Source organism: Phoenix dactylifera, unplaced genomic scaffold (genome assembly GCF_009389715.1).
Source record: "Phoenix dactylifera cultivar Barhee BC4 unplaced genomic scaffold, palm_55x_up_171113_PBpolish2nd_filt_p 000007F, whole genome shotgun sequence".
Lineage (NCBI taxonomy): Eukaryota > Viridiplantae > Streptophyta > Magnoliopsida > Arecales > Arecaceae > Phoenix > Phoenix dactylifera.
In genome coordinates, this window is record NW_024067666.1 from 1,706,951 (window position 1) to 1,719,935 (window position 12,985).

A 12,985-nucleotide genomic window follows, 5' to 3' on the forward strand; every position below is an offset into this window, starting at 1 on the left:
ACCCAAAGTTTACTAACTTTGCTAAAAAGTTGAAGTCCCAGTGACCACCTTAGGGCTTGGTCGAATTCTGGGCTAGGCTCGGAAAGACTCCCCGAGCCCAAATCCCTTAAGCACAAGCGTTGCTATACCACTAGTCGAAGGGCCGAGCAATGGAGCTCGGCAAGCCAAACCTAAAACCAAACCCTGTGGCGGGTAAAGCTGAGGCCCTAGAGCCCATATCCTCGGAACCTAAAATGGATCCGAGCAGAAAAACTCGGACTACAACAGACGAGTTTTCAAAAAATACATATTCATTTCAAAAAAGGCCCGTGGGCTAAGTACAAAAATTCGAGTTTGGCCCTTACAAGTATGGGGGGCCATCCCGACTTTACGAAAAATAACAAAAATTACATCAAGTCTCGAGCTCGACTACTTCGGCTCCAGTAGTACCAGGAGTAGCTGGCTCGGCAGTCGGGGCCTCTTCGGCGGCCTCGGCAGCAGCAGGAGCGACCTCGGAGGCGACCTTGGTGACTTCGGGGATCGCCTCGGCCGCTTCACCCCTCTCGACCCCTGCTCCCGGTTGGAGCAGGTTCACGTCAAAATCCGGGAGGAGCCGCCGCAATTGATTGCAGAAATTTCGGAAGCCTTGGATTAGCCCGTTCACCCCCTCCTCTGCTAGGAGGTCGCGGAACTCCTCCGACTCGCGAAAGAGCGCCACCGCGCTCTGAGCTTGCTCCCGAGCCTCGAGCTCCCGAGCCTCGTGGTATGCGGCCTTCTGCTCGAGGGTTCTTATTTCCCGCTCGAGCTCTGAATGTCGGAGGCGGGCATTCCCCACCTCCTGCTCCCGGGAGGCCAACGCCAGCTCAGCCGCGGCTAGACGAGCTTCCGCGGCGCGCAGTTCGGACCTTGCCAGGGTATGCGCGCCCTTTTCTTCATCGAGCTCGGCGGTCAGAGCTCGAGTTCTTTCCTCGGATGCTCCAATTCTTTCTTGGAGCACCTGACGTTCGGCCTCGGAGGCCTGGTACCTCGCCTCGGCGGCCAAGTACCTCGCCTGGGCCTCATCGTAACTACGCTGGCACCTCCGGGCCTTCTCCCGGTAGTCGTGGACTATGTGCATCAACATTTCCGTATCGTGTAAATGCTGTAAAAAGAGACAAAAGGAAAAATATAAGGCGCAACGAGTAAAATTTTTACAAATTACAGATGAAAAATTTTATTTACCCGAATGGCGTTGCAGTGGGCAGCGTCCATGAAAGCATTGTAGCTCATGGCTTGGATCCTGGCCCGATCGGCCGGGGCAGCGCAACCCGAAAAACCTCGCGCGCCACTCGAGGATTGTCGAGGGCCGAATCGCCCTCGTATACTGCCCAGACGGGTGTAAGGGGCACCCGTTCCCCCGAGCCTGATGGGCCCGGAAGGTCAGCATCAGCTGGCCTGGATGGAGCCGACCCCGAGGCCCCCTGGCCGCCCCCTAGCTCGGAGCTGGAAGGCTGGGGGCGGACAAGCGGCCGATCTGACTGCCGCATCGCCGAAGCGGGGCGCGCGAGCGCGGGACCCGCAGGACTCCTCCCCTGGTCGGCGACTAGAGCATCCGGCCGACCAGGAACTTGTGCCAAGGGCACAGGGCAGGGGAGCACTGCCGAAGCTCCCCGGGAGCCCGTGCCCCTGGAGTCCGCGCTCTCCCTCCGACCAACGTCGGGGTGCGCGGGACGAGAAGGGCCCGCGTCGGGGTGCGCGGGGCGAGAAAGGCCCGCGTCAGGATGCGCGGGGCGAGAAGGACCCCCCTCGGCCACCGTCGTCGCCGAGGTCGCTGGGGTCGCCGAGACCTTCTGTTTCTTTCTCGGCTCGGTGGGCTCGCCCGAGAGCTCGGCTGCCCTCTTCTGGAAGCGGGCGTAGAGGACTTCGCTTTTCGTCACCATCTTTGCGATGTCTGCAAAGGCAAAAAGGATTAGAACATTAGAACAGTAAGGAAATAAATACACCTTGTAATTGCTCTTACCGTGGGGACGCGCCGAGCTCAAGCCCACGTTCACCAAAGCGTCCTCACATATGAGGCCGTTCAGTAAGATGCCGTCCCCGAGGCTGCGGATGGCGTCGAGGATCCCCTGCTCACGTGGAGAAAGTCTGGGGGGTTTGTTGATGGACTTGAGCTGGGCCGGCCCCCACCTGGGGTCAAACCCCCAGGACCGTTCAGAACCCAGGAAGAAGAATTTCTTCTTCCAGTCATGAATAGATGAGGGGGCACCATGAAAGAGCGGCCGACCCGCCCGAAGGGCGATATAAAGCCACTCTCCGTCTCCCAGATTCGACTTAAAGATAAAAAGTCGCCGGAAAACGTTGACAGAGGTCGGAATCCCCTGCAGCAAGCACAGTGACAGGAAACCTATCACTGTCCTCCAGGCATTCGGAGTGAGTTGCGCCGGAACCAACTGGCATACCGTAAGCAACTCATTCACGAAACTGTGAAGAGGAAACCGGAGGCCGGCCCAGAGCGATTCCAGGTGCACTCCGATCCGGCCTACCGGAGGATCGGTTATCTGATCCCTTCGCCTGGCGGGCTCCAAACGGAACCCGTGAAGAGGGAAAAACCACTCTTTGATCATTTCGACCTCCAGGACGCCCATGGTAGACTCGACTTCACTGGGAAGAGCACCCATTGTGAGGGAAGAAAGGGATTAAGAAAGAAAAAAAGGACGACCTGGGGAAAACGCCGGAGAATAAAACTTCGGACCGAGAGAGGCTGAGAGGAAGAAAGCTAGAAGCAGAAGGCAATAGAAAGAGGACAGAGGGCCAGGGGAGAGTTTAAATAGACCTCCCCAACGGCCCGGATCAGCGAGAAAAACGCTGTATCCTGTTTAGATGGCGACGCGTGTCGGTCCAAAAGACAGAACGACGCATTTAATTAGGGCTAGCGCTTCGGACGCCGAAGCGCCCCATCGGATCGTGCGGCCCCATCATGAGCCCATGACGCGAGGACGCTTCGCAAAAAGTGTCCCAATAATGAGACTTTTCGGAAAAGAAGAGACGCTGCCTATTAAAGGCACCTCAAAGCGCTCGATAATTCAAAACGCGCAACAAATTAAAATTTTTCGGAATCCGTAATGACCCAACTGAAGCTACTTTCCACGCTCCAGCTGTTAGCCAACTGGAACTCGGAAGTCGGGGGGTAGTGTTGGGGGAAAAACCCCAAGTCATACCGCCACGGAGGCGCTCGGCTAGAGAACGCCGACCGGAAAGGCGCTCTAGTGTTGGGGGAAAAACCCCAAGTCATACCGCCACGGAGGCGCTCGGCTAGAGAACGCCGACCGGAAAGGCGCTCGACTAGAGAACGCCGACCGGAAAGGCGCTCGACTAAAGGACGCCGACCAGAGAGAGCGCCAAGAGGCGCCCAACCAAAATAACCAAGTAGGGATGCCCGGCTAGAAAGAGCCGACCAGAAGACGCCGACCAGAGAAGCGCTCGAACTAGGAAGCGCCGACCAGAGACAAAAAGCGCCAAATAGAGGCGCTCGGCTAGAAGGTGCTCGCCCAAAGGGCGTCGACCAGAAGTACTAGAAGCAACCCCGCCACAGGGCGCCCCTCTGGGCGACCAGCTTGGCTCGGCACCCTTGCCGAGCCGATGCCTTAAACTAATACTCCTCCCCGCGTAGCTTTCTCGAAAGGTCCGGCGGCTATACACGCGACTCTACTACAACCTGCCACTATCTCCAAGCCATCAAGGCATAAGATCTCCGCAGGTATTCGGCACGACCTGCCATTAATGCATGAGACTCCCTCAAGTCTCCAATGCACTCAGTCATTTAATGAACACGGCCCAAGACGATCTCCGGATCACTGAACCATCAGAGCGTATGGCTCTCCCTGACCGCCGGTTCATTCGGTAATAAATGCACTTACCATCTACGGACCCCAGGCCCACCACGGCCGGCGGTTCAACCACTCCAACAGGTCCGATCAACCGTGACAACTCCCTGGTTCCGGTCTGATTCGGTCCCGTTCCCCACTACGCCATTAATGGGCCAAATCGTGCCCAATTATTACAAAACAGGACAAACCTCCTGTCACCTCCCAGGTAACAAAAATCCTTCTATAAGAGGAAACCTGGGGAGAAAAGGGAGAAAAAAAGGACCCCAACAGAACCCTCCTAGACCGGGGGGGAATAAGAGAAAACAACACAGACACAATTGAGGACATCATCCTCTTCATCTTATCCAAATATTCTTGCTGTCTTCTCCATATACTCTCTTCCTTGCTCTCTCCACATATCTGCCCCCTCTGACTTAAGCATCGGAGGGCCGGCGCCGGGGAGCCCGGCCACCGGCTTTTTGCAGGACTTGCGCCCCCCAGGAGGACGCCACCAGCCGGCGCACCGTCGACCACCGTTCCTGCGGCGGACTTGCACCCCTTCAGGAGGACGCCACCAGTCGGCGCGCCGCCGACCACCGTCCCTGCAGCGGAGCTCCACCTCCCCCGGCTTCGCGGCAGCCCCCGGGTCCAATTTCCAGCAACAGATGGAATGCTGGATTACATACAATGTGCTCGGGATTGGCTTGAATGTAATAAGAATTTCCATTCTTAGTTTTTTTTAAAAAAAAAAATCTTATATGAGAGATTCTCTAATCAAATTTATAAAAGGTATCTATCGTTACTGTCCATATCTGGTGAAGAAAGCTTACAAAAATCATAATATTATCTATTTCCTTGGATAACTTAACAAAGAAGTACCATGTAAACGCCATTTTTTGAAAATATAAAAAAAAATTATATTTATTACAATTTTATACTTATATGAGAAAAATATTTATTATATATTGTAAAGTATATAAAAAGCTCCTCTCGTGCTTTGTTTGTTTCTGAAAAATTCTATAAAATACTAGGAATTGTTTGAAAAAAAAGAAAATTATTTTACTAAGATAATAACATATAGGCTCCATTTGTTCACAAATTCTTTATTTAGCATGTAAACACTCATAAAATAATGTTAATATTTATATGCTTAGCCATTATTAAAATTTATTTCTTAATACAATAATGTAATGGGGCTGGTATTAATGTGCCCCTCTATTATCAAAATTTATTGCTCAATTTGTACTACACACACACGTACATCACGTCCTCATCCGTATTAGCCATCACTAAAGTTTTTTTTTTTTTTGTCAATATGGAACATATCTTAATAAAACCGATATTTTTGTGTTCAACCATCATCAAAGTTGATTCCTGATTTGCAAAAGAAATTTGGTTATTGAAGTTTCTATTTATTATATCCTAAGGCAATTCTTGATTTATCACTTCTATATATTGGATATCCTTGAATGGTTGAGAGTTACGGTGACACAAATTGGATTGTCGAGTCTCTAGATCTTAATAAACTATCTGTAATTTGTTTCTTCTCTGCAGTGCTACATAGTTTGAGAATCTTTGGGGCAAAGTATCATTTCTTGAAGTGCCATGGAAGTTGAGTTTATTGCTCTGAATACCATGTATATAGAGGTAGGGTGGATTAAAAAATTTTATATCAAAGTTACTTTTTGTACTAAAACTAGTTCTGATCATATCAATCTATTATAATAATAAAGTCGTAATTAAATTGATAGATCAAAAAAGTACCAACCAAAAGATTAACCGGCATATCTAGCTATACTATAAATACATAACACAAAAAAATAATATAATTTCATTGGAATATATTGAGTCATAGAAAAAATTGGCAAACCACTTAACCAAGTGTTTAGGAGTGGAGTATTAGAATCATCAAGGAGGATAAGGCTTGAGCCTTCTCTTTGGCAACCAACAGTGGATGCTCAGTATATGTGACTGGAGATTTCATGAAAGATATTCAATATAGTAGGAATGAAATTGATTGAGAAATCATGCACGAGCATAATTTTTGAAGAACATCTCCTCTCATCCATATGGCGAGTACTCTTATTAGTGATAAACTAAACCAAAAGGTTGAATAACGCTCTTAATAGGTCCAAGATTGCAGGGTATTATATTACAAATACACTTGAAGACTCATTTATATGAGAACAATCATAAACCCCATAACAAAGGGTTTGGGCTAATCTTGACAAATTGTCATGAAAAATCAAGTTACTAAGCCCGAGATTTTTTAATATGCACTGACCATATTAAGATCCAATCAGTCCATATTATATGTGTGATAGTAGAAGTTCGAGACAAAGACCTAATTCAAAATCTAACCCGCTATGCTTCTTTCAGGTAAATATAATCAATACTGCATAGGTAAAAGTCCACAAGATACCTCATCCATTGCATGGCATATGTGGCCCAGATCTTCTTCTCTATGATTTTAGTAACTTAAGTTTAAACTTTTTTGTGAGGGAATGTTGAAATTGAAATTTGATTTCTTATATATGCCAACTCTCCGCTGATCACCTGCGCATCGTAACATATGCGTTATGGGTCTTAATGCATAATGTTATCCAAGAACCTCTCTCTCGGGTCTCGAACAAGACAATCATGAAGCAAATCAAGCCTTGTACTATTATTCCTTTCAATTTTCCACTCAATTTCTTCTTCTTTTTGAATTTTCTAAGCCTTTTCTGCTCTTTTTCCTGGGTAACTAAAGGAGTTTATTGAGCCATATCTCCACGTAATCGTGCTCATGATAAAAGGCTTCAAGCTAAGTTGGGTTCGTTGTATCTTATGGATGATCTCATTGTAGTCCTTCAAAAGGAAGCAAAATTCATTCTTAGGATGGTATCTCTATGCACCCCGTTCTAGCTAGGCATGCATTCCTTCCAAATTATTCTTACAATTTATCTTATTTTTAAATTTTAAAATTATTTAAAAATCTTGTTTTATATAAATTCTTAACAATTCCAAGAGATGGCAGCCAACATTTGCAACAGGTATTCATGCTACCGGAGCTTTCGACGTAGGAGGAGACCAAGTAGACATCCCAACGGCTATTCTAGTCTTGCATGCACTCCCCCAACACAGTTGGTCATCAAGGTCAGAATATAAGGAATTAAAACAAAACAATTCTGAGAACCAGTTCCACATCAAAACAATACCAAAGTCTGCTATCATTCCACCCAACACCTGGGACTATGAAATCTAAGAGAGATTTTGTATGGTCATCAGCAACATTTACGTTGAATCTTACTGTTGCTGTCCAAGTGGATGGCTATCAATCCAAGTGGAGGTGCCATTCTCCATCTTTTAGATAAATTTGTCTTTGCCTAGTTCACTGCTCCAGCATACAGCCCTCCACGCTGGAGAATATGAGGAAAGAGGAGAGTAGTGATGCCACGATTCTTTTAAACTGTTGGAAACCAAGAGAATTCACACTCACAAATTATTCTATGGAAGAAAAGTGAAGAGGATTTTAGGCACACATGAATAACTTGTATTCTACTTATTTTTTCTTAAAAAACAACTAGAGTACATGGATATTTATAGGCATCATTAGATGATCTTTTAACCTTCCTAATTGAATTGGTAATTACACCATTCATAATCCCAAATAAATCTCAAATAACTCCCTCTAAATAAATTCCTTATAACTCCATGTAACTCCCACATGACTAAAAGCCCAAAAGATATGTAACTCCTCACCATATTAATATGCAATTACAAAATAAAACCATAAGTTACTAATATTAAAAAACAAGTTTAATAACCAACATAAACTTACATTTCTGGATCATGACCGTACTCCAAAGGTTGGAAGTTTGCATTACTAGCCATTCCACCATTTTGCTCAGCAGAGCCCAATGCCAAATAGGAATGGATCAAGTTCGCCTCTTCCTATCTCGAAGCCATTGAAATCTTGCATCCGAAGCCGCTTAGTTGATAGGAATGCCGAGATACATCCCAAGGGTCTCCGTCTTCTTCATACCCAGGACATTAATGAGCTCATGAACACTGTGCGGCTCTGTACTGGGGCTGAATAAATTTACGTTTTGACCGGCACCTACAAAAACCATGAAAGCGCCCCCATAAGGATGGAGCATCCAGTGGAGTTAGCTTTGGCAAAGAGAAGACGGTCGATGGCGAAGCGAAGTGAAACCATCACTGTTATAGATTTTTTTTTTTTAAGTAATATTTAATACCCATTAGATTCTTCTGCAAATAGAATAGGGCATTTATTCAGAATAAATTATCCTTATTTCTAATGAGACAGAAACGTTTTTTCCCTCTTCCCGAGGAAAAATGGTGGTGCCACCATCCCTGATGGAGCCTAGAACCTTAGACCGGCTCAAGCTCTGAGGAGAAAGATGTCAATCAGTAGGGAAAAAAAAAGAAGAAAAAAAACAGGTGCCATGCTTTACGGCTTGGACTCTCTATCTCCTTATACAACTGCTCACACTGTTCTAACATGAATACAATTAATAAAGTCGAGAGAAAGAAAATGGTGAAAAATGAAGAGGCGACTACAAAATATGTCTAATAAACTTCTCTCGAGTCGTGAGCAGCGAAGGAGGTGACCCACTTTGCAGCCATATTTGCCTCACGATACACATACGCAGCCTGAAATGAGCTACAATCTCTCGCCATCCTATGGATTTCCTTAAGCAGTGGGTGGCCATCACCCCGGCAATTCTTATTCCAAATTCACTCGATCACCGTAGCTGAGTCCCCTTCCAAGAGGAGCCCCTAGAATATGTCTCGCGTAGGTGATGCCCTCCCAAGCTACTCTGAGCTCCACCCCTATAGCTGTCATGTCAAAGATGCGACGCTCTCGAATAGCAACAAGTTTAAAGTTGTGATCCCTGATCACAAAACTCATACCTCCTCTATCTCCACCTACAGACATACTACCATTGAAATTCACCTTGAATTAGCCAGAGGGTGGGGGGTCCCAAGAGACAAGAGTAAATCTGAGTGCTGCAGCAGCGAAGTGAGAGTTCCAGATGTTCTTAGCCATCCCGATAAAGTCGCCATAGTAGTATTGATGATTTTGGCAACATAAAGAAGAGCTCTATCCACCACGGACCTTGGGGATGTTCTCCTACCTTCAAAGAAGGGGGCATTTCGGTCCAATTAGATGTGATAGATCGGGTAAGCACAAATAATGCTCCACTTAACAGAACTCGATCTTCACAAGAAATCCCTTAGATGGCGTAAAGCTCCTCAACTGATCCCACGGACCGCGACATAGGAAATGAAGCTTTCCTCCAAATCTACACTACATAAGGGTAGTTAAGAAGAGCATAGCTGATGACTCCTCCACGTTGAGGCACTCCTCACACATCGAAGTAGTCCTCATGCCCCTTCTGACCACCACACTCCAGATCAGTAGACAGCCCCATGCCACCTTCCAGATGAACAAGGCCACAGGAGGATGGATGCGCATCCTCCAAATCCACCCACCATCGATCTATCAGGTTGTCTCCCCTCTCATTAGTACCTGCAGACCTCTGGCACGTACCTTCACCCTTCTTGTCGAAGTCCAGACCAGTCTATCCGTCGTCTCTCCAATAGGAATCGGAAGTGTCAGAACCTTCTCAGCCAGCTGCTTCCCGAATGCATTCCGGATCAGCACCTCATTCTATCTATCCACTTCCGAAGTGATTAAATCACTGACTCTACAATCCGCTAGCCTTGTCGAATCAACCATCGTCAGCACATAATTAAATCATCCAAACATCATCTAACACATTAATGGATTGCTCATCACCGATGGCCTACCTGATCGCAAAGAGCACTGTCGGAGCACAGACGCAAATCTCCTTCCAAATAAAAAAATAGTGACGCCTGCCTGGAAGTCAGCCGCTACAGTGTGTATACTTGCTCCTCATAAGAACGATATCACTTTGAGGCGGTTGGAATGGATGATATCACTTGCCATCCGATCATTTCGAAGATGACAAAAAAAAGTCCAAATTGATAAAGGCGAACAGATTCTCATAATCTCATTTGAGTCTGAAGGCCGTTGGTTTCACCCATCAGCTCTCGTGAGCTTTAATAGGTCAAGAAAAATTTACTTTTTTTTCCATCAATCTCTCTCAAAAATAAGACATTGACACCGATCTTGAATCGATGACGTGAGCTTCTTTCTCTTGTAAGACAGCTGGTTCCGACCGAATTCTCTAATATTCAAGTCGGAACGCGAAAGATAAAAAGGAAGATAAAGATAATAGAGAGAACTTAGTAATGCACGTATTAGGAATACTTTGCGAATCAAAGTATTAAAATTAACTAGGAGTTAGGAGTAAGGGCTCGTACCTATTTTTAAGAAGTATTTTGCGAATCAAATTTGGGCTCTTATCTATTTTTAAGAAGTATTTTGCGAATCAATAACCATCTAGAATTATGCCGTAACCGCATCAAACTAATAAAATGCCACCATATTAGCTGAGATTACCGTCTAATAAAATAATAATAATAATAAAAAAGAAACCTCCACTGTCCTCTAGAGTGGTTAGCCATGGCGGTCGCCGCCTCCACCACCACCGTCGCTGCCGGCAGCAGCCAAAAAACCCCTTTCCTCTCCCCCAAAACCCTAAATCGCTGAAACCCATCAAACCTCGTCCTCAAATCCAATCAAACCGTTTCCCCCATCTCCATCTCCATCTCCATCTCAGTTATCTCCGAATCTTCCAAGAAAAGAGCCTCTTTTCCTCGAATTTGAGCCGCCGCCGCCTCCTTGGATCCCGACCCCGCCCCCTGTCCCCCGAACCGCGGACTCTCAAGTCCTGCCTCGCCGCTGGTGAGACCCTCTACGACCTCTTCCTCCTGAGCTCCTCACCGACCCTCGTCGAGATCGCCGGCCTCGCCGGCTATGACTAGGTGGTCGTCGACATGGAGCGCGGCCCTAACAGCACCACCGAGGCCCTCCTCTGCCTCCCTGCCCTCGCCGCCGCCCGCACCCCGGCCATCCTCCGCCTTCCAGAGATCTTCTCCACCTAGGCTAAGAAGGCCATCGACCTCAGCCTCTAGGGCCTCACGTTCGACATGATCAAGTCCCCCGCCGCCACCGAGCTCGCCATCTCCTTCTACCGTTTCCCGCCGCGCGACGTCCGCGGATCCACCCACATGGTGGTGCGCGCCTCCGCCTATGGTATCGACGACAGCTACTTGGTGTAGGTGGAGGAGGAGCTGCTGGTGAGGTTCCAGGTGGAGACGGCGGCAGGGCTGACGGAGATCGAGGCGATCGCCGGCATCGAGGGGGCGGACCAGCTGGAGATGGAGCTGTTGGATCTGAGTGCGAGCATGGGATATCCTTGGGATCCGACGAACCGGAAGGTGAGGGAGGCGATGAAGGAGGTGAAGGAGAAGGGGCTGGGGATGAGGAAGAAGGTGGCGACGGCGGAGGGAACCGGCGATTTTGGAGAGTTTGCGATGCCGCATGCCATGGTTTACCACTAGGCGAACACTACAGGTTTCTTTTTGTTTTTTTTTATTTTCTGCGGCAGCAATTGGGATGATGTGGCAGCATTTTATTGGCTCAATGATCAAGTACAATGTAATTTCTTGCATGGATGGATAGTCTCATTTTAAATTTTTCTTAAACATTGGAAAGATTTGACATGGTGCGGTCGTCCCAGAATTAAGAATAATACCGGTGGAAATGATGAGGTCATCGGTTATACAACGATGACCCTAAATAGCAGCGATCCTAAAATTATTGTCCCACTCAATAATGAAATATCTGACCTTAAGGTCGGATATCCATGACTATTCTAAGATAGTGATCTTAAACGAAAAAAATTAGTATATAGATATACGATTAGTATGTTATATATTATATTATATTATATTTATATTATTATTCTATTTATGATATATATTATGTTACAATATATTATTAATTATATTATTGTCGTATTATTATTTAATGAGAATTTTACATTATGGTAGGAACATATTATCGTGCTTTATATTTATATAATAAAATTATTTAATATATTACTTCTATTTATCTTATTTTCTAATCAAAATAAATATTAGTATTAAAAAAGTATATTATAAATATAAATAAAAATATTAATTCTATAATAAAAATTAATATATAATTATAGGATAAAAAATTTATAGGACTAATAAAGATATTTTTTATAAAATATATTAATAATTGGTATATTAATATTTTATTATAATATATTTTATAATATTAATAAATATATTTTTGTGGAATATATAAAGAATAATTTTAGTATTATATGGCCAAGCATCTTGAATTTCTATGGAATGCCAAACAGGTTATTCATATCCAAAAAATTTTAATCACTAGAACAGCATACTAAACACAGTAGTTTTAGATCATTGGGGATCATATTAGCCCAGGATAAAGATCACCTTGGTGATCCTAGTTAGATCACCAATGGCTACTTTAAAAGAAAGTAAGGTTCAATGTCACATATGCACCGAAGATAAGAGAAAGCAATGCATTTGATCCTTCGGTTCAACTTTAAAGATCAAGAAAATCTTTGTCTAAAACTATTACATGAAGACCAGTGGTGGTTTAGAATGAGCCACTGAAAATATAAGTTAGAACAATACATTTATGCCCCTTACTAAAAAACGAAATCAATAAGATTCTCTCTTTTTTTTTCCCTTGAATTATTGACACAAAACATGGTCACAAAAAAAAAAAAAAATCTCAACCATCCTATCGTCTATCACCTTGAAATTCTTTGCTTGCGGGCCTTGAATCAAGAACCCCACATCTTGTTATATTTTCTTAAAAAATAAATAACTTTGAAAAGGAAGTATGAATTCTGGGTGAACCCTTAGACCGGGAGGTGGGAATAGGTTTATATTTTCCAACCCATTGCCTTTTTGAACTTAAAATGCTAAATTTTATAAGTTGATTGACCAGGGACTTGACCTTAATTCGCCGAATCTAATCTCCTATGTGCCTCTTCATCCATCCATTTCTCGGATTCTACTTTTCGAAGCCCACTTGTTGGGTTCTTTACTAAACTCGTGACTCCCGTGTACTTTTTAAATCCCTCACGCATCTCCACGCCACTGTTTGCATTTGTCATGTTCTAATGTATTTGATGAAAGGATCACGTTACAGTTTTACA

The 12,985-nt window shown here is 45.1% G+C and overlaps 1 protein-coding gene and 1 pseudogene across 1 annotated transcript; one reads left to right on the forward strand and one right to left on the reverse strand.

The window, feature by feature from the left end:
* Nucleotides 1-391: 391 nt before the first annotated feature.
* LOC120104543 (caldesmon-like) lies at nt 392-1,102 on the reverse strand. The gene is made up of 2 exons (XM_039115846.1): nt 625-1,102; nt 392-549 (listed from the first exon to the last, which is right to left on the reverse strand). The coding sequence occupies exons 1-2, from the start codon at nt 1,100-1,102 to the stop codon at nt 392-394; spliced, it is 636 nt and encodes a 211-aa protein (XP_038971774.1).
* A 6,852-nt stretch (nt 1,103-7,954) lies between these two features.
* LOC103712311 lies at nt 7,955-11,430 on the forward strand (annotated as a pseudogene).
* The last annotated feature ends 1,555 nt before the right edge of the window (nt 11,431-12,985 follow it).